The 23,382-nt window shown below is 31.2% G+C and overlaps 1 protein-coding gene across 10 annotated transcripts in view; it reads left to right on the plus strand.

Annotated features, from left to right (window-relative positions):
- LOC145296756 (adhesion G protein-coupled receptor L4-like) overlaps window positions 1-23,382 on the plus strand; it is a 700,831-nt gene that overhangs the window by 554,566 nt on the left and 122,883 nt on the right. For 8 of the 10 annotated variants that reach the window (XM_080142799.1, XM_080142796.1, XM_080142805.1 and 5 more), the window contains one exon: window positions 4,612-4,721. The exons of the other annotated variants lie outside the window; for them this stretch is intronic. In XM_080142799.1, coding sequence (XP_079998925.1) covers window positions 4,612-4,721 — 110 coding nt within the window. The remainder of the gene's footprint in view (window positions 1-4,611; window positions 4,722-23,382) is intronic. 10 annotated transcript variants of the gene reach the window in all.

The raw sequence follows: 23,382 nt of genomic DNA on the forward strand, positions 1-23,382 counted from the left end.
TCTTTGCTAACTATACTGCAAAATTACTGACTGATCATATTCAAAATTTCTTAATCATAAGTCCTAAATGAGAATCAGTTTTAGGAAAGTACTATTTTTTTTTTTTTTTTTTTTTTTTTAACGGTATCACCTTTAAAACTTTTTTCAAATTATATACATTACGTAAGATTAGAAAAGCATTGGTTTAAAATACAAACAAAAGGGACCCATATCTAGTTGTCTGTTGGACTCTCTTCAGTCTCTGTTTATGTCTCCCTAGAAACGACACCATTTCCAGGCAGCCAAATACAAAGAGGCTGAAGAGAGACTGACAGAGGCGACCAGATATCAGTTCCTTTTAATTGGATTTAAAACCGATGAAATTAATGTTTTTCTGATCTTCTGTAATGCATATATAAATATTACTCATTTCTAAAATCTAACTCGAACGCACTACTAGAGTTCTCTCCCACTTATATACGCGTTTGTGCATATATATATATATATATATATATATATATATATATATATATATGCATGCAGTATTCCTACTTCATCTGTTTCTCAAATGACCAATTGTAACCGTCTTCCACATTCGATCATTTTCTTGTTTCCACACTGATTCTAAATTTTATGGATACACTAAAACATTTGTTAAACCTTACCCTTTTTTTTTTTTTTTTTTTTTTTTTTTTACAGCATCTGATTATTTCCCCTTTTAATTAGTCTGAAATATACATTGTATTTTTTAGATGAACAGAACGTTTCATGTACAAAAAAAAAAAGCATTGTTTTTCTTTCTTTTTTTCAAATTGACTCTATTGAATTATTGGAATGTGATATTGCATGATACTTTTGTATCATTTTCCAAATCTGTGCCTTGGCAAGTAATGTAATGGATCTGCTCTCTAAAAATTTGTAGAACGTTCAAGATAGACTTTTTTTTCTTGTCTCGTTATCAAAACATTTTCTCCATAACCCCTGTAAACCCGATACCAGCTTTTCAAGCAACACTCCCTCCTTACAAATTGATGCATATACCAAAGTAAAAAAAGAAAAAAAAATTGCAAATATAAATTTTACTGAATTGTATCACATTGTGACTATTTGCTTGGACAATTCCTTCCTCCTTTCAATTCTTTCTTTGCCGTTCCTAGTATGAAAAACAAATTAGTATTTTTCTTTCTGTGTAGCCCTCCTTACATGTTATGAATTTTTCTTTTTTTTCCTTTATAACATAATGTAGTCCGTACCTGATTTTCCAAGTCAGACCCGAATAGAAATCCATCTGACATATCGATACTTAATTCAGACTAGCCTATTTTTCGTTTTCCACTGTTATTGCCATCAGTATTTATTTTTATCAGTTTTTTTTTTCTGAAAATGATTGTTTCAACTAAGAAAATTTTTAGAATAGATGCATTTTCCCTTACTCATCGAATCTTTTTAAACATTGAAAGGGAAGTAATTGCGTAATGAGTAGAAGAACCACATCACTCTACATAAAAAAAAAAACATAAGATATCAATGGATATATACCTGAGAATCCAAACAAGGAAAGGAATATGCCGTTGTCATAGCCCTAGTAATGAGTTATTGCCCTTAACTTCTGCAAACAAAATGTCTAAAAACACTTGGTTTTTAAACAGTAAAGGAAGTTTCCATGTTAATTACACGATTTGTTCTTTACTTTTAAATGTCGTATACTAAAACAAACTTTTTAACAAATTCCAGTTGTACAAAATAATTTGATTAATAAATAAGTCACCAAAACTAATGTTTCTTTCAATAAAAAGTATTTTTTTATAAACTGGGTAGGTACAGCTAGTTTATAAAATATTTTCTTTTTAAATCTGATTTTTTTTTTTTTTTTTTTTTAATAAATCTGATTTAAAATTTTTTTTTTTTTTTAATAAAAAAAAAAATTTAAGTAAATTTAACTCCAATAAGAGAAATAATGAGATCTAAATCTGTAAAATCCAGTATAAAAAATAGAAATTCAAATATTTCGTTGAGAAAATTGCAATAATTACTTACCTCAGAGATCCATGTGTGTGTCTGCATTTTGTAAAGTCCAGTTAATAAAAAAACAAAAAAAAAAAACAACAAAATGGCGACACAGTTGATTTTATCCTCGATGGTCACATTAAATTATCACCATTCATTTGCAAATTAGATGATTCTGAGCTTTATAAAAGCAAGCCGTTTGAAGAACGAGAGAATTTGTTTAAAGAAGACAAGCCGTGCATAGATACCACATTGAGGCATAACAGATTATTTACTTGAGTCAACAGAGAATTGAAATTACAAAGAAGAAACTACAGTTATTCATTGCTGAAGAAAATCACATGTTTCAGTGATTTTCTTTGTTTTGTTTTTTCTACGTCCAAATGGAACTTTAAAAATATTTGAAGTATATCATAATTTGAAATGATTTTTATAATATAATGACTAGGGCTATGACAACAGAACGATTCTTTTGACTCTCAAGTATATATCCGACACAGTAATACAGTCAATCAACCGAGAACCACACCAGTCTATTTAAAAACATAGTATATTAACGGATATATACTAAAGAGTCGAAACAACGAAAAGAATATGCTGTTGTCACATCCCTAGTGATGATTCACAAAAATCTATTTAATAAAAACAAAGCTAAAGAATAAGAATATAAGAGACAACATTAAACATTGACACTGGTTCCTACCATTCTTCCGTATCTCTCACACATGCCATCTTGAGAGATGATGGATAACCCTTGTAAGGGCTGTTGCAGGTGGAATTGTGAAGCAAGGGTTGTGCAATCTCCAATGGCATATCTCTTGAGTTGTCACTGCTTGATTCCAGTGGCAAGAAGAAATCCAGGACAACTGGAAAGATTCCCAAGTTGTCACCCATTTTAATACTGCCCAGGCTCAACATTGCTTAACCTCAGTGATCTAATGGGAACTGGTGTATTAACTCGATTGTTATATATATATATATATATATATATATATATGTGTGTGTGTGTGTGATTACTTTATTTAATCACGTAAATTAATATCATTTAATCACATAAATTAATATACAAGGATATAATTTTATGCCTGAATTTTTCAGTATTTACTTCAACAGTGCTCAATACATAGAGCTAGGTAGTCAACTTGACGAATTCTCACAAGAATGAAATGCGGAATATTCTGTGTAGCTTAATTACCATATATACTTTCATAATTTACTATATACACACACCCTTAATTAAACCTTAAACATAGACTCAAATTATTTGTCTGGTCCATGAGCGAAAGCAGGAGTTTGAGTTCTTTAATTATCCCAGGCAACACCTTCAAGGCACAGCTTCTGCTAGTCTATATTTCTATTAATCTCTCATTTTTGTTGGAAACTACTCTGCTGATCTGGTTGAAATTTTGTATGGGCACTTACATGGTGCAGCAAACTAAGTATTATGGCATCCATTCGATGTACAGTTAATGTTCAACCATCAATTTGGCATAAAGCACTCGGTCTACGTCAATGGGCTATAACTTTTACCAGCTTTTAACGGACTAAAAAGTTATGTATATTAGGATTAGCTATATAAAATATGCACGTCTGAAAAGAACACATTCATCTAAATCTGGTTTCATTCATAACCTTGATTTCACAAGTTATAAATTTTTGCACCCAACACTTAGTATTCTCAAATGCTCACCAGTTTTTCTACTGACCAAGCTCAACATAACTTTAGTGATCTATCTAGTAATGTTTAAAGGTTGCGGTCAAGAGAAGAATGCTAGAAAAATTCTGTATCTTGACAAAAAAAAAAATGGTTTTCTTTTCTTTTTGTTAAATGTTATTAATCATTTTTAGTTAGAAACTGGCAGAAGCACCCGGTTGTAAAATATGCTTGAATATATTTTAATTTATGCAGATTTCATATCATTATAAAGCCAGTTTTATATTGGTTATTATATTGTATCCAATATATAAGTGGTTAAAAAGTTTAAAAAAAAGAAAAAGACTTGAGTGCCATCAGCTAGAATCGAAACTGAAACAGAAACTTATGAATAATTCTTAATAAAATTATTTATTTCACGATTCAAGCAAGCAAGAATGCCAGGACCGTTCGCAGTTTTATAATTAAGATTTTAGTTTCGTTTTTAGATAAACACACCATCAGGTCAAATTCAGTGACCATTTTGTTTTTCTATAGTTTATTCACACGGTTTTCTCAATGTTACATGCATCATAATAAATGGATATTAAATGGAAATGATTTAATATATCACAGAAATAACATTAAAACCATTTTAAATGCCTATACAGAAGTTTTTTTTCACATTCTTCTGACTGACCTTTAAGCATTACGTTAACGGGAACCGACGTGTCAATGATTATGATGTATCATTATCTGTAATCACACACACACACACACACACACACACACACACACACAATGCCCACCCACCCCTTACCCAACCCACACCCTTTCCGATAACGTATTCTTACCTGCTAAAAGGTAAGTATATTAGAATAGTCTTTGAGAGTAGAAGAGCATGTGACGTACTTCTTGCCTTGGCCGACAGTATTGCATCCCCGAATGATAATGATGATTACTAATGGCATGCTAACTACTACTACACTTAGGTGCGATGGGCGAGTCACTTGTAACATCGCTGCGGAAAATGATGTGTTTGGAGCTGACCCATGTCCTAGCACTTACAAGTACCTGGACGTGCATTACATTTGTGAGAAAGGTAGGTTTTGCCTAAATTATTTACTTGTTTTATGTGAAATTCTCAAATCCTGTTAAATATTCATTAGCGGGACTACATGGTAATTACAGTGTTTTCTACACCAATCTGTATAGTATGTTAATAATGTGACACGAGTCTTTTTGTACACACAGTAAAGAAAAAAAAAAAGGTTCATTTTTAGTTAGTGTAGCGAAATTTGAAAATCGAAATATTGGATTTCAAGTAAAACGAATGATTCCTACCTGTCAGAATAATGAAAATACCAAAAATAAAAACAAAAAATTTACAAAAAGTAATAAGATAAAAAAATTAATTATTAATGAAAAGTTTTTCAATGACAATCAGCAAAAATTAAGTTTTACTAAATTGGCTAAATATTTTCAGTTTTCGGAAAATATTTTCCTCCATTTTGGTTACAATTTTAGAACTCTTTTTTTTTTTTTTTTTTTTTTTTGAAACTCTATTTTTGCTAATTGCCTTTGAAAACTTTTTGTATGAATAATTGTTTTTCATAATTTTTTTGGATATGTTCATTACTGGGACATATTAATTCAGTAGATTCTAATGGTTTTACTTGAAATTCAGTATTTTAAATGTCGAATTTCACTACAATAACAAAGAAAAACCGAAAAAGAATTTCATAAAAAAATAATTGTCAGCTAAATATGCAATTCTTGTCTAGAATTGCCTTTACATTAAAAAACAAAAAGAAAAATTTGTATGATGTACATACACTTGACAAGATGAAAATATCATATTCCAAAAATGATGTCAATTGATCAAGTGGTTTTATTTCTATGGAGATCATTTTTAAGAGATTAATAAGAATTTGTAGACATTATAACTTAAATCTCGCAAATTTGACTTATTGTTGAGTTGTCTCCTTTTTTTTTGTTTTTTTATTTTTGTTTTAGATTGTTTAGAAAATGGCAAAGACAGTTGCTTTTCGGTTACTCATAAAATTTGATTTTCTTATTGAAAACTAAAACTACTTGATCAATTTATGTGACTTTTGGAACATGTTTCCATTTCATCATGGGCATGCATATCATACAGATTTTTCTGTTTTTGTTATTTAATGCGAATTCTGGACAATAACCAAATATTTAAATAAAATGTCTGTGTTTGGTTAATATTGTAGCAATTTAATTAGTTTTAAAACAAATATTTTAAATTATTCAGACTTTCCTACTTTCACTGTTATTTTCTCAATGTTTTGGTCTATGTAACCTTAAACCTTCGAGTTGTATTATGCTGAACTCTGTAATCTGTATGGAATTTCCAGAGTTCAACAGGATACATTTGAAGATTAAAGGTTACATCGACCGAAAGTGAAAATAACATTCAATATGAAGACAAATAATACCAATTCTCGATTCTCATCTCAAAATTCAGAAACTGGATTTTTTTGTCTTATCATAAAAATAATTATTGGCTAACTATTATTTAAATCATTAAAATGAATGTCACTTTTTAAAAATTTATCTAAAATGTTACTTGGCATTCAGACTAGGATGAAAGTGTAATATCTCTTTCCTCCTAGATCAGATGAGATTCTTTTTGACTGGGGCAACTTTTAGTTCTTGTCCCAACCAGACAGCCTTTTTTTGGGGGGGTGCCAGATTTTCTCCACATTAAACACCGACTTTGTGTCCAATTTTGCTCTTGTGGGGAGGCAAGTTAATATTGATTTTCAGTTTTAATCAATTTACATATACAAAATTATTGTAAAGATTCCTTTTCTGCTGTAATATTCCTTAGATTTTTCTTTTTTAAGAAAATCTAAATTAATACAAACGGCCTTAAGAGTTTTCGGCCCTGCTGTCGGTGGGGCATTAGAATACGCCGACTGTCCCCCCCCCCCTTGCAGAGGGTAAAAGTCCCTCAATGGGGGTCCTGGATATGACCTTAAACTATATCCAGTGGTGAGGCCCCAGCTTGTGGGCTTTGGGGAGTGTGGAGCCACCCTTTAATTACCATTGCTCCCAGGTCCACTCTGACCCAGAGTGGTAGTACCTGTTAGGGTCCCAACTATGGGTTAAATAGAAACCGACGTGAAAACAAATATATTCTATTAAAAAAACTTTTCTTCGAAGTCTTTGAATTCGGCATTAAATAACCCGAAAAGGGTTGATATGCCATAAAACAAAAACAATCAACCAACCTTAAGAGTTTTGCATTTATTTCTCTTTGGTCATCTCTTACATTACTCACTAGTTCAATTCTAACTTGTCCAGAATTCAAACTTTTTAAAATAAAACATTTTTCTGTATATTTATGTACATACCTATCACAGAATGAAAATATCGTATTTCAAAAATCATGTAAATTATTTTTTTTTGCATAGAAAATCTTTTTTTTTTTTTTTTTTTTTTTTTTTTTTTTAATACCGGTTTTGACAGTTAATAGTAAATTGTAGCCATTATGTGGCTGCTTTTGATCTTGGTAGTTCGAATTTTCTCCTTTTTATTAAAAAATAGCAGAGCTAGACACACTATATTTGCTTCAGCATAAAATTTTAATTTCTTAGTAAAAAAAAAAAAAGAAGCTATTTGTGATTTTTTGCTACATTTTTATTCCCTGACAGGTATGTACATCAAAGATTTTTCGGTATTTTTTTGTAATTAGATCAAATTCTCACAATGAATTCAACATTTAGTAAGAAATGTAAAATTATTTAAAAGAAAAAAACTGCTTTAATGTTTTGTATTAACGTAAGTATCCTGTTTTTGTTAATTTTCTAATTTGAGTTTTGTTTCTATTTGTATTTATTTTTAAAGAAATTTTAATTTCTTGTGATCTTTGGAACAAGCCTTTGTCCTTACCAGCATTTACATGAAATATCAAAAAAATTATTTTAAAATTTTCCTCTTAAGAATAATATAAATGTTAGGCTTTCTATTTGTATAAACATTATCCTTGTTTACCTTGGCAATTCGTGTATTAACCATGACTCCCTTTTCTGCAATAAGAGTGATACTGGCCAGAAAGAGATTCCCTATGGTACACTTATTTGATCCTTTGGGCTCGGCTCAAAGTGTAGTACATGTTCTGTCTTGTTTTAGTAAAGTCATCCTTTTAGATTGGTAAAATTTAAATTTTTGTCCCAATGCGGAACTCTTTAAGTGAATTTTCCTTACATTAAAAACTAATGTCTTGCTCTGCTTTTGTGTGTGTATGGGGAGGGGGAGTAGAGGCATTGATATCTGCCTTATTCAATAAATGATTCAACATTTTTACAAAATGTGAATGATAAAAATTTAAGTCTATCAAAAGCACTTCCAACCACTAAGTTTGAAAAGCTTTTTAGAACATTGTTTCATTGGATGTCTTACTGGCTTGATAGGCCTAGAGCAGGTTTGTGCTATTTTTTTTCTTTTTGTACATGGAAGTTCCCACATATTAAGGCCCAAAACCTGCTCAAAGGATTAATAAGTGTACGGTAGTCACTGAGACAACAGCATATTCATAGTGGTAGAAATGGATTAGTTAAGGAGGGGGTGTGGCCTCCAGAAGAACTTGTTTACATTGGACTTGAATTTAAAAATAAAACCGTATATTAAATCATGACTCCCCAGCAGTGTTGATCTAACACCACCTCCCTTAAACAACACACACACACATTAAATGATTTTGAAAAACAATTATGCCCCATTTAGATCCTTAAATTATTACTTGAACCGAATTATTATAAAACTGTAATTGTTAAGATAATGCTTTAATCTGTTTATAAGATGATTGGATGGAAATAAACTTCCGATCCTTCAATTCCAGTGAATTTAAAGTTGGAATAGATTTGTTAATGAAAGAATGGAGATGCATCTGGTTAATTTTGTAAATTAATCTTAAAAAAAATAGCATTTGAAAAATTTCGATTAAAAAAAAAAAAAAAAAAAAAAAAAAAAAAAAAACTTGCTGCAATTTTCAAGTACATACCTATGTTAAGTGTGGATTTTTTTTTTTTACTTAATATAAAAAAAAAAAAATGTGGAAGACTAAAATATTGAAGAGTTAGGAGTGTCTTACATTCACCTATATATTACAACAGTAGTTAAGAAACGCCAGGCACAACTTCCCCACTGACGTTCACCATTATTATTCTATACCAGATATTTAATACAGGATATGTTGATTTATGTGAATAAAAAATTTTCTTGTTTTTTTTTTTTTTTGCATTTTATTACAAATAGGCTTTATGGGTAGAATATATATTATATTGATAGGTGTGCCACGAAAATTAAATAAAAGTAAATAGGTTCTGGCCATGTAAAAAAAACAAAAAAAAAACGGAACCATTGTTCTAATTTATGAAATTTTGCAAATATTGTACTTTTAACAGGACTCCAACTTGCAATCCTTTACATAGATGGTGCGTATTAGTGATATAATTCTATAAAAGTTAGATATAAGAGAATATGATACGAAAGTGCTTTCGTTTAAGTTGAAAGTATCTACAGACATCGCTAGAGTTTATCAATTTAATTGTATAGTTTGGGCGATTTCAAAATCGATAATAAATGCATTAATATCAATTATGAATCTGGCTTAGTTCATATATATACCCCCTTTCCTAGACAATTTTCACATATGGTAATTTCCCATAATTCCTTGTGTATATGACCTACATTCACCCCCCCCCTCTCAGTTGATTAAACAACTACTCCTAGCTCCCCCCTCCACAATACTTGAAATATATGGCATTCTGTCGTATACACAACAAAATGAAAATTCTTAAAACGGCAAATATATAACAATTAAATGTTACCAAAGGCAAGATAAATTACTCTACCTACCTGGATAGTATTTTGTGGGTTTAACTTAAAACGTTTATTTAGTTCGAAACACAAATAGTATAGAATGCTTAAGTTAGAACGAGAGCAAAATGGTTGGCATGAGACAATCATCTGAGGAGTCTTGATAATTGCTCAAAATTGAAAATTAAACAAACTGGCTTCATACTACCTTTTACTTTTAATGTGCGATATTTATTGGGTGGGTTTCTATCAGTATTTTATTTGATTTTCAATTAATTATTGAGACTACGCAGATGCCAGTCTGATCAGCTGTTTTGTTTTTGTTCCACAGAAGGTTTTATACATGAGATTTAAATCTAAACAAAAATGAGATCTATTTGAAGTTTTAGAGGCAGGTGGGCATTTAAAGATTCAAGACCACTTGTCTTTCTACGAAACTGCATTTTTAATTATGTAGATTCTAGAACCTCTTTCTATAAGAAACCTCCACACACATATACAACATAATCGCGTTGACACACCGGGTCTCGTAAGATCACCGAAGTTAAGCAATGTTGAGTCTGGTTAGTACCAGATGGGTGACTATTTGGGAATTCTCGGTGCTGTATGTGCTCTCCGCTTATCTCGGCATTTGTTTCCAGTCGCCCAGTACATACACTTCACTTGCAACTGGTATTTAACTATGTTGCCTCAGGAGAGGTATGGTTGGAGATTGCGCACCTCCTGCTACAAAAATTCCATGCGCAGGCAGCCCTTCGTGGATATCCATATTGACAGACTGTGTGTGTATGTATATATATATATATGTGACAGATACAATGCTTGAGTTTATATAAAAATATTTTTAAGGTATATATCTCATAATATCGTTGGAATTGTTTTAAAAAAAAATAAAAATACTCAATGAAGTTAGGTTCCCCGAACTCTAGAGTATATATACTGGTTGGTTGCATTCAAATGACAAAGAATCTGTCCACAATCATAATTTTTTATTATGGCGTATACTCATATTTTCTTTACTATCTTATGTGTTCCACAACTCCTAATGGAAAACATTGCCTTTTGTCTGGCTGCTCATCAGAGACGATCAGATATCAGTAACAATGGGTACAGTGTTCTAAAAACCAAATAAAAAGAAGGTGCTCAAGATAGATGAAGAACGATAAAGTCAAAAACACTCACTGTAAAGATAATTAGAGAAAAGACCTTCCTATCGGCAAAACCTCATTTTAACATTCTAAAGCTGCCATCAAGATATATATATATATATATATGTAAATTAGTGATGGGACGATTCCATTATTTCTCCCGATTCCATACTAAATTACCGATTCTGATTCTGTATAAATCTCTAAATATCTAACTCTATAGCTGTATTTTTTCTCTAATTACCGTAGACACACATATTAAATGTGCATGTTTTCCTAAACATAAAAATATACTTGTGGGAGAAAATCTGTCGGATTTAGCTTCACTGGTATCTTAAAATCAATAAATATTTATTTTATCATTATTACCAGCAATGGAAGATTTGCTTTAAACAAAATCAAATAAAAAAAGACAAAAGAATCGTTTTGGCATCCGAAAATCTATACAAATTTTTTTCCGATTCCGATTAATCGTCCCAACACTAATATATGTATGTAATATTTTTTACTATTGTGGAATTATGTTTTTGTATTTTGATCCTTATATTTACTTCCGATAAATAAGATTCTGTGCATATGGCAAAATTCCCAGTGTTTGGAGATTAGTGATCAGAGTATTGATTTGTGTATGAGAATATTAATTCCTACTTCCTCTTGATATCACTAAGAAAAAAAAAATAACTTGCTCGTCTGGATTTTGGTTTTGATGAAATAGATTTGAAATGCATTTCGTTCCCAGTCTCTGTCAGTTAAGTATTGAGCTTGTATGCTATATAATTGAGATGAATTAACAAATGGAATTTATTTCTGGCTATTGTATAAAATACTGCTCTCTGGTTGAGACTAGGTTTTGTGTTTGAAATAACCGTATTCATTCTGAAGCTGAGAATATTTTAGGTGTCTCTCTATACTGCAGTTGGTTAAAGCAACCTTAACTAGAACTCTTTGTAGGCACAAGCTTGTGTGTTATATATATATATATATATATATATATATATATAGTTTATTATACAAGCCTTATTGGTTACATATGTGCATATGTTTCAGTGGAATCCCAATTCAAGGATACTACTTCATCAGACCAAGAAAGGAGATCCTTTCTTTGTCTGAAGTGGTATCCTTGAATTGGGATTCCACTAAAATATGTATGCACATATGTAACCAATAATGCTTGTATGATAACCAGACTATATACCAGATGCCCTACACTGAGCACTCTTTAATAATGTGAGATTCATTGGATTTAAATCTAGCAAACCAATCTATACAATCATTTTATATATATATATATATATATATATATATATATATATATATAAATGCCCCCCCCCTTTTTTTTGTAGCAGCAAACCTTAAAGTAAATCACAGAAAAATCTTTATTATACAACTCTGTGGTTTATTCCAACGATGAATTTTTGGCATTTATAATTTAAATAAAAATTCTGGTATATGACCCCGTGGCTTGCACGTATATAGCTTAATCTAGAAGTTTAATTTTCAAAAAATGTACACATTCAGCGAGTTATTTAGGCAATAACTCGTTGAATATTGTCTTTCAAGTGCTCTATTATGTCTGGTCTATCAGAATAGATATGAGACTTGACATATCCCTAAAGAAAACAATCAAATGGCGTTAAATCACGTAAACAAGGTGGCTAGTTGACAAGTCTATTTTGTGGAATATTCATTCATCAAATGTTTCAAAACGATTTTCAAAAGTTGTACAATTTGCAAACACTGCTTCATGATGAATTGGCAAACCGAGCTGAACTCAAAATAAACGATAGTTGCCAAATCTTCAATTAAAAAAAATAGTAAATTTAAAGTTTGTTTCCACTAAAAAAAAAAAAAAAAAATCCTGTAACAGAAAATCAAAAGCAAGTAGACAAAAAAAATACATAAATGTGCAACTTACGATTAGGCTGTCCAAGTGGGTTGGGGGAAAAAAATCTAAATTTCATTTTTCTTTACGAAATTTGAAATGTCCTTTTCGAGAACATTTCACTTCCACTGCCTTTTATGAACAAGTCTGTGGGTATTAAAAATGATTTATAATTATTTCTGCTCTTTTAAGAAACTTGTTGAGCATTGTCTGTGAATGAAAAGCTTGTCATTGAGCTTATGTGCGAGATCGTGACCTGTAGCCACTTGACCACTGTAGATCGACATTTAATGAAGTTTATAAATTCACTTGAATACCGTTGCGGTTGATGGAGATCCTGGATACGACCTTAAACTATATCCGATGGTGAGGGCCCAGCTTGCGGGCTTTGGGGAGTGTGGAGCTACCCTTTAATTGCCATTGCTCCCAGATCCACTCTGACCCGGAGTGGTAGTACCTGTTAGGGTCCCAACTATGGGTTAAATAGAAACCGACTTGAAAAAAAAACAAATATATTCTATTAAAAAAATTCTTCAAATCACTGGATTCAGCATTAAATAACCTTAAAAGGGTTGATATGCCGTAAAACAAAACCAACCAACCTGTGGTTATGTTCCTTCAGATGGCTTCATTGCGAGGTTAAAATCACATGAGCAGCAGCAATCATAATTCCTGCACTGATGATTCTGGAAGGATGAAACACTAGTGTCTGTAGGTATTAAAAATTATATTACACACTACCTGATGTCACAAAAGTTCCTAATTTCTATAAATTACAGAAATGAAAGCAAACTAATCATGCACAAAAGATGATAGTTTACCCCCCCCCCCCAAAAAAAAAATTTGAGTGTCCAAAAATTCAAGGGACATAATTTTGTTTCTAAAAAGTATTGCAAAGTCTTATATAAAAACCCCTCTTTTTGCTGTTTCTAGAAAAAAAAATTTAATATTAATGTATTCTTGATCTACATTGACAATGCCTTGAAGGCCTTTCAAAATAATAAAACTGATTTATAATAAAGCTTTGAATTTACTTTTTAGCCATGTAGAATAACGATTAATCGCCTGCAAATGAAGTCTTAATGAAACTTTATTTATTTAACATTAGTTATTGAACCGGTGATCAGATTTTGGATGCTGTTTGTATTTTTCTGTATTTGTAACACATGCAACGATTTCTTTAGCAAGTCCACATAGATGATTAGCCAATGAAAAATTGAGGAATGTCTCTTATTAAAGGAAATATTCAGATAGTTATATCATGTAATCTAAAAATCGATTAAAATTTCTTTTTTTTTTTTATTGTTTTAAAAATGCAGACAACAGAATTGTCAAGTGACTGGCTAGTTAGAATCAAATATTGTCAATTTAAAGTTTGCTTCCTCTAAAAAAAAAAAATATGGTAGAATACAATACAGTAGCCTTTAAATCCAATGTAAACAAATTCTTGTCCTCATAATCAAATTCTACCCAGTTTACACCATTAACGATTCTATACTACCATCTTACATTCACTAGCCCTTATGCTTGAGTGGCTTTTGTGCCTTGATAAGTGGTGACTCCCATGTTGTTGAAAGCCTTCTGTGACTAAAATAGAGAACGAGCCTTTTATTATGTAGATATATATTTTATGTTGAATGTTTTGACTTTTTTTTTCTCCCCTTTTAGGTTTCTCAAAAAAAAAAAAATCACTAATTAAATATAGTGAATTTAATAAAAAATTTAGTGATCTATATTTTCGTTTTTTTTTTTTTTTTATCTTACTGTTATATCTGATTGATAAAATGATAATTGGGAAATGTTAGAGGAAATATTCTGACGGATATATTATGTAATCTATAAAATTGATTAGAATTTCAATTTTTTATTGATTTAAGAACGTTGACAACATACTTGTCATACATGACTAGCTAATTTGAATTAAATATTGATTTTGTTGAAAGAAAACTTTCTATGACTAAAAAGGAGAGCCAGACTTACTATATAGATATGACCTATTTTTTTTACTTTTTTTTTCTTCTTTCAGGTTTCTCAAAAAACAAAACCAAACACTAAATATAGTGAATTTGATAAAATTTAGTTCTTTATTTTCATTTTTTTTTTTTTCTTTTGTCTTAACTTGCTGATTGAAGAGTGTATAGAAATTGTATTAAAATGATTTATACATGTTCTATAATGTTAGCGTATTTTAAGACTGGTTACTGGTGACCAAGCCTTGATGTTTTCCAGTGAAATCAATGAAATTCTTTTACGATATAGATTTTTCTTTCTTTATCCTTAACACACCCACCCACACACACTAAATTGGTTTTATACTATTAATTCTTTTATGTTCTCGCTCATTCCCCCAATCATCAACTTATTTCACTTATCTCTATTTAAATGTCTATTATTTACTTCAAAAGCCGATTTCCTCAAATAGAATTTTATTGAGAACATCAGAATTCTCAAATGTGAAAACTTTGAATAAAAATTCTATAAGGCTTTCTTTTTAGCGGGGTTTGAACAGAGAGAAAATGGTGTCCTGCTAAGACAAAGATATTTGCTGATCGACTTTTCTTTCGAGGCAATATTCATATTTTTCTCAAATTTAGATTTTGGAATCTATTCTTTCTTTGTCTTTGAATGCACACACATTCATATGTGTCCGTTATTGTTCATGTATATATAAAATGAGAATATATTTGTTTATACAAACGTTGGCTACATATGTGCACACACGTTTCAGCTGCAGCTCATTTTAGATAAACATCTTCAGGCCTCATCTTTTAAAAACCAAGCTCTGTCTCTGAAATGAGTTGCAGCAGAAACATGTATGCACATATGTAGCCAATGTTTGTATAAATAAATATATTATAATTATGCACTGCTTGTGATTGCTGGAGTTTAAGTTGATTTACATCTAGGAAACTACTACAATATAACTAATATACACACACACACACACACACACAAATACATGTATCTATGCCTTTTCTTTTAAATACTTATATATATATATATATATAGTGTGTCAGTGTTTAAGGGAAAAGGCATAGATAAATATATTTGTGTCGGGTGTATGTTGAAAACAAACCAAGAAAGTGCTCAATCATGAGAATGTGAGAGCTAAAACCTATTGTCCATTAGATTCTAAATGTATTATGGTTTCATTGACACAGGTAGGTCTTTATTATTAAAAAAGTTCCTTAGAACTCATTTCAAATCATTAACCTCTCGCAAAGTAAAGACAGTTTTAAACATGGAACAGCTGGCAATGATCACCACTTTTATCACGTTCCCCCCACCCACTAAGTTATTTATTTGGGGATATATATATATATATATATATATATATATATATATATATATGTCTTCTAAACTTTTACAGCTCGTCAGTGTGACTAGAAAAGTTGATCCTTTAAGCAGAGATCAAAACTAGACTGTTGGGTTAAGTCTGCCCTTAACCCATATGCTGTCTATGCTACAAAGGAAGGAATATTTAAATGCCTTTGTTTACACATTATCTGCTTCCTAGATTGCTCTATTTTTTTACCAAAAGCTATGCATTGTTTTTACTGAATCTCTCGATCAGAACAAAACTAAATTGATACAGGAGATCTTGAACAAAGGTCTCGCTATACTTCCAAATGCAATTGTCATTTTTTTTTTCTTTTAATTGCATTTGGCTTAACATGTTGCAGTTTTTACAGCATTAGTGATTAGCAAAAATGTATCAACCAATCTTTAGCATCTGGCATACTTCTGCAGATGATTATGATGCTGCAGAACTACAATAACATGTTAAGCTAACTACAATCATTTTTTTTGTTTATTATTATTGATATAGTTCGCCTGGGCAGCACTTGATAAGATTACTATAAAGTGAGGTGTTTACCCATTTAATTTTATTTCAAATAGAAAAATAAAGACTACCTATAAATTTCATTGATTTTTTTTTTCTTTGTATAGAAAAATAAAGATTGCTTGTAAACTTCATTGATTTTTTTTAATGCCTATAAAAAGTAATTCTTTGTTCCTTTTCACCCTCAATTTATTTCATAAAAAAAAATTCGTCAGTCAGTCATTTACTTTTTTTATTTTTTTTATTTTATTTTAAAGTTAAGTTTTTCTCTCTTATTAACATCTACCACAATTGCCCTAAGTTCATATACAGTGTAACCTGGTTATGAGACCAAACATAAGAAAAACGGATAAAAGATTTTCTTTGGTCCCAAATTAGAGCCTGTGTACAGTGTGACCCGGATATAAGATAGCTGTGGGGACCAGAGAAGAAGTCTCTTATATCCGGGTTACACTGTACTTTAAAATATCGGAATTTAAACATCAACATTAATTGAAGTGAATATTTTGTCTCTAGACATTGGAAATGCTAATTTAGTGCCATTATATTTCTTTTCTTGCTACTGAAAACCAAGTGACTTGTTTAAATGCGAGTCATTTGTTATTTTTGCCTTTGTAAAGCCACAAATCGATTTCAGATTTTTTTCTTCAGAAATTAGTTTATTTGCACTTCATTCTTTTCAACTATAATTATTTTATAATCAGGTTTTCTTTACTTGCATCTCAATTATTTTGTCAGTTATGATATGTCATGAAATTGTTAAAATATGTAATTACTAGTGATGGGACGATTCCAATATTTTTCCCCGATTCCGATACAATTACCGATTCTGTACAAAATTCTCAATTCCGATAAAATTTCTGATTCTTTATAAATCTCTAAATATTTTGCTATGAAAGTGTTATTTTGTCCCGATCACCGTAAGAAAGCATCTTAAATGTGCATATATTTTCTCAAACATAAAAACGGTCCTGGATATGACCTTAAACTATATCCAGTGGTGAGGCTCCAGCTTGCGGGCTTTGGGGAGTGTGGAGCCACCCTTTAATTACTATTGCTCCCAGGTTCACTCTGACCTAGAGTGGTAGTACCTGTTAGGGTCCCAACTATGGGTTAAATAGAAACCGACTTGAAAACAAATATATTCTATTAAAAAAATTTTCTTCAAAATCTTTGGATTCGGCATTAAATAGCCCGAAAAGGGTTGATATGCCGTAAAACAACCAACCAATCAAACATAAAAACACACTTGTGAGGGGGGTTATCTAGAGATTTTAGTCTTATTGGAAGCTTAAATCAGTAATTTATGATTACTAGAAGCAGTGGAACATGTTTTATAGAAACAAAATTAAATAAAACCGATAATTAAAGGAATCGGTTTTGGCATCGGAAAATAGGCTCAAATTTTCCCAATACCGATTCCGATATCCCAAAAGCTCCGATTTTTAAGATTCCGATTAATCGTCCCAACATTAGTAATTACACTGCGCAACAATCAAAAGTACAGAAGATCTGCAGGCATTTTTATATGCGCAATAGCATGTAAAATCCGTTTTTGGCTTTTTTGTTGAATTAGGTATAGTTTTCTGCAAAACTGTCACTTTTGAGAATTTTGTGGAGAATGTTAGGGATGAAAATGGCGAGAAATTCCATCAAGATATTTCAGTGATGGAGAAACGTTTTAAAAGAAAATGGAACCCTGGCATGCTTGCTAGACTACTGCTGGAATAGAAAAAGGGTTGAGTAACACTCAACATAAAAGGGTTAAGAGGAAAAATGTTTGAACTGAGAATTTTATGTTTTTCATTTGTAACCAATAATAATGATAAAATATGATTACATGAAAACGGTACCTAATCTAGAGAAATAAAAGTCAGATTTAGAATCAGGATATTTTTTCTTGCATTGAAACAGGTCTTATGTGGCATGTACTTTCTTTAATCTGAAATTTGTTGCACAGTGTTATTGAAAAATTTTTCTTTAAGGAATCTACTTTAAATTAGCCAATGAAAACGTTTAAAGTTATTTATTACTGGTGAATATCAAAAAACTTATTAAATTTGTTCCTCCTGTGTTTTTGGTAACGTTGGAGAACTTCTAATTATGGTTATTCAAAAATTAAATAGTAAACCGGATTAAATATTAAAATAGATCAGAAATGAAAATTTTCTTAAGAACACATACCAATATTTGCCTTATGACTGATTTAACGAATTTTATAAATTATCACGTATTTAAAAAGAATATTTAAATCAAATACACCTGTCAAGGACTGGCTCTAATTTATATATGATATAGTGTAATTCAGTGTGATGGGGAAAAGGAGTGCTCAATTACTTGTGAAAAGCATGTTTTTTTATGGACACTATTATGATTATCCTTTGGTTTTATGGGAACATTGAAAATTCAACCCGCAGGATTAAGGATACCAAATGCGACCGGTTCATCAGCCAATATAATGATAGTGGCTATTCTTTGTCTGGTGAGTAACACTAGCATCACCCTGTGGGTTGAGTTTTCAATGCTTTTGTGTAACTGAAGGTATTCATGAATAGTCATAAGGTATAAGTGTCGAAAAAATATAATTTCCTTGACATACTGGTTCCCATTGTATCACCAGAATTAAGCAATGTTGAGCCTGGTCAGTACTAAAGTGGGTGACCATTTAGGAATTCCAGGTCCTGTATGTGCCCTCCACTTATGTCTATTGTTTCCAGTCATCTAGCTCTTCTCCTTGCCACTGGACTCGAGCAGTGTTGATCAGGAGAGGTGTGGTTGGAGCTTGCACAACCCTTGCCTCACAATTACACACACCGGTACCCTTACAGGGGGGGGGGGTCCATTGTCTCTTGAGAAATATTTATTTGAAATTTGACTTAAAAAAATAAAATAAATAAAAAAAATGACTGTAAAAGATAATGATTCACGATTTCCACAAAGCCAGAGCTGTCACTTCACTTCTGGAAAATATGCAGATTTCGTTTTTCTATTTTTGTCTTTTTGTAAAGAGATAAACTGCCATAAACAATTTTATCTGATCATTTAGGCGGAACTAGTTTATTCTTGGCAGTTGAATTTCTGGGGAGCCGAGATAAGTATAAGAATTCGGCAGACTCATGGAGACATGCCCAGAATTTTTCTGCTCTTCAACTGAAATCGTGTTCTATTTTGGCTTTTGTTGCTCTGTGAGAATTTTGTCTCAATTTATATACAGCTCCTGATACAAGCACATACAAACCTTCACATTAATGGTGCTTTGAAATTATTCGGCCCGTTTGTTATAATGGTAAGAATTTCTCAATTGAATCCTAGTAAAGACTAAAAAAAAAAACAAAAAAAAAAAACAATGGTACTTGATGTCCTCGTTGCTAAAACACTCGGCGTTATAAGATCAAGGGCAAGTGGAGTAATCCTAGGAATGGGATGGTGCCCTTCCATTACACCTAGGTGTAGTAGCTAATGAAAAGGGAGCTTTTAAGTTGCCTTTGACTATAGTCGTCCACTTAACTTCTTTTTTTTTTAACAAGAAAATCACTTATCAAGATCCAAAAGCCACTTGAGGATAAGTTTTAATGAATGTAAGATGGTAGTGTAGTAATCGTTAATGGCGTAGATTAGGTAGAATTTGGATTATTTAAGAAAACGGCTCAACAAGAACTTGTTTATACTGGACTAAAAACTACCATATTGTAGTCGGTCGGGGTGCAAGCCAGTAGAACAGTGTTCCATGACGGGCAGTTCTAGGAAAGAAACTTTGTCCATGGAAGCTGCGTTTAGATTTAGACACATTTTAATTTCAAAAGCTATGTTTACATATTTCTATGTATAGTATCGCTTCTAAGCTAGTTAATCCATCATGATGAATTTTTCTAACACCACTGCGATGTATAAAGGATCGTAATGTGATCTATTAGTTTTCTACAAAAAGGGTGCAACAGCATCAATGTTATTTTTTTCTCCTTTTCCTTTGCAAAATTCTTATGTTCTGCAAAACCCAAAACGTAAACGATTTTCCTTTACAAAACAACCAAACCAAACACCATGAATAAATATTTGAAGATATCAAGAAGTTGAAGCATAAAAACTTACCGAAATGACCTATAAGAACCCTAAAAACAAAAACGAACCTTTACTTAGCATATGGTTTTAAACAAATCCACTCGAGTGAAGTAGAAACCTTTTGTGAAAATTCAGGTACTTACCGATTTATTTGTAAAATGTTCAGAATAACTGAAAAATATCAATTATTAAATAGTCCCCAAATTCCAATTTCTTTAGAGTATGTTAAAATTAAAAGCCAGCAAGGTAAATATATATATATATATATTTTTTTTTTTATCGAAAAATATAGTTGTCCCACTTACAACTAAAATTTTATTGCTTTTCTGTATATACAGGGAAAGAAAGGAAGCGGATAAACGAAATATACAATAAACTCAAATGGTAGAATTTGATTCTTTATTCTATTCATTTTTTTATATATACTATAGGGATGTGAATTGACTTTTTAACAAAATTCTTTTTTTTTTATTTTTAAATCCAGAAAAATTGCTCAAGCTACTCAGATGCGAGTTGTTAGACTTTTGATTGGATTCCGCCTTTGATTTCATGATTTCATTGATCACAGAATAAATAAAAATCGTTCAATCTCATTGGTCAGTCTCTGAAGAGAAAATAACCAATATTTTATTCATCATAAACTGGAAATGAAAATTAGTCATCTTCATAGATATATATTAGTGTTTCTTATGTATGAAGCTCTCTATCTAGCAAGTGAAGGATGTAAACAAAGTAGGGAAAACTGCTTGCAGGTTGCGAATTCAATGGATTGAAGATAACTCGGCACCGTTTCTACAAATTTTATCTCCTACAAAGTTTTCCCTGTGGTTTGAAATTAGAAGCAATTTATTATCAAGAAGAAAACTAAATTTTAAAAAAGTATGTTAAAAAAAAAAAAAAAAAATTGCCATCCCTTCATCTATTAGCAAGTTCATGAAAACCAGCTGTTGTTTTTGCCATGAATTGCAAGTTCTTACTCATCAAAACTGTTACATAGAATTTTTTTTTCTGTGCTTATAGAAATATGTGCACAGGTAAAAATCGCACTTCCAAATAAATTAACTGAAAAGCTCTGACAGACAAAAAAAAATGAGGCAAAAAAGAAAAAGTATCGGCATTTAAAAATTAGGAAAAATTATCAAGTATAATCTTGATTAAAAAATCAGTCATATTGTATTTTTCCGATCCACTATTGAGAGAAATGGAAATCCCATGAAACAAGGGGTCCTGAATATGACCTTAAACTATATCCGATGGTCCGGCCTTAGTTTGCGGGCTTTGGGGAGTGTGGAGCCACCCTTTAATTGCCATTGCTTCCAGGTCCACTCTGACCCGGAGTGGTAGTACTTGTTAGGGTCCCAACTATGGGTTAAATAGAAACTGACTTAAAAATATAAATATAATCTATTAAAAAATTGTTCTTCAAAATCACTGGATTCGGCATTAAATAACCTGAAAAAGGTTGATATGCCGTAAAACAAAAATAACCAACCAACCCATGAAGCAAGAGGGAGATAAGCCTGTCTGTCATTTAACCAAGTAATAATTAGGGCTATGACAACAGCATATTTTCATTGTTTTTACTCAAGTATATATCCGGCACAGACACACTTAATCAAGTGAGAACCACATCACTCTACATAAAAACATAAGATATCAATAGATATATTCCTGAGGATCGAAACAATGAAAAGAATATGCTGTTGTCATAGCCCTAGTAATAATGAATGGCGAATGTACACAACATGGAAACTGATTTTTATTATTAATCCAAATTTTACTCATTAATTTTTAATTTTTGGTGAGGATGCTTTTTACTTGAAATACTTTTACCTATGCCTCATACTGTATAAGCACCTGTTTTTTCTTTTTTTTCTTTTTCAGAACTTATTTTTAACGAGTTATCTTTTTTTTATTTTGTTTTTACTATCTATTATGAAATATCTTTTAACTCTGATATTATTTATTCAATAATTGGTTTACCAACATTGTCATAATTATGATTATATATCAAGTTGATGTATTTTTTTTTTTGATTGGTTTCTTCCAATTAATGTAGTAAAGTCAGACCCAAATAGCATTTAAGTTGACAAATCAAAGCCTTTGCTTCTTACTAACCAATTTTCATTTGTACTTTTATACCATGTTACTGGCCATACACTAATGTACTTAGCCACTATTTGTTTGAAACCTTTAGTACAACCCAAATGACTGCTGGTAGAATTTTTTATTGAATCCCCTAAAAAAGAAAAATCAAGAATAGTGATAAGTAATTTAATGATATTCTCAAGTTGTGGACACCTGTTTACCTTGATAATATTGTAAGTTGACTAGGATTAAAATAATTTTTTCGCAATACTATTATGTATTATATGATCCTGCCGAAATGTTTTTTTTTTTTTTTCTTAGATGTACTTCATATTGAGCATTAAAAATTGTTTAAAATTATATTTTCACCTCAAACAAGGCGCACTGCCACTTTGAAGTAGGGGGTTACTATCAGGGACATAAGTTGCAGGGATACTATGTAGGAAGTTGAGCAGCAAGATGTCTGTTCACATTACACTTGAACTTCTGCATGTCAGTACAGTTGGAGAAGCAGGAACTCTGAAAGGAATTCCCAAGTTGAACAGTTCTGGGGAAGAAACTACTAGAATAGAAGGCTTTCTTACATCTAAGGATCTCTACTGTGTAGGGGCTAGACTTTGCTGCTTGTTGGGTTTGTCAAGGGTATTTACATCGGGGGGGGGGGTACGAGGGCACCATTAAAATACTTGTAAAACAGGCAGAGGGATGCTACATTTTGTTGATGGGACAGAGATTGAAGCTTAGATGACATTTATACATATATTAAGTATTTGTTTGTTTATTTTTTTTTGTTTTTTTTAGATGCAGATCATTCCAATTTGTGCAATATAATATTTACACATTAACAGATAGAAAACAAAACCTAATTTCCTATTCTGGGAAATTT

The sequence above is a fragment of the Euprymna scolopes genome, chromosome 17, assembly GCF_053919585.1.
Source record: "Euprymna scolopes isolate OS-2025 chromosome 17, ASM5391958v1, whole genome shotgun sequence".
Lineage (NCBI taxonomy): Eukaryota > Metazoa > Mollusca > Cephalopoda > Sepiida > Sepiolidae > Euprymna > Euprymna scolopes.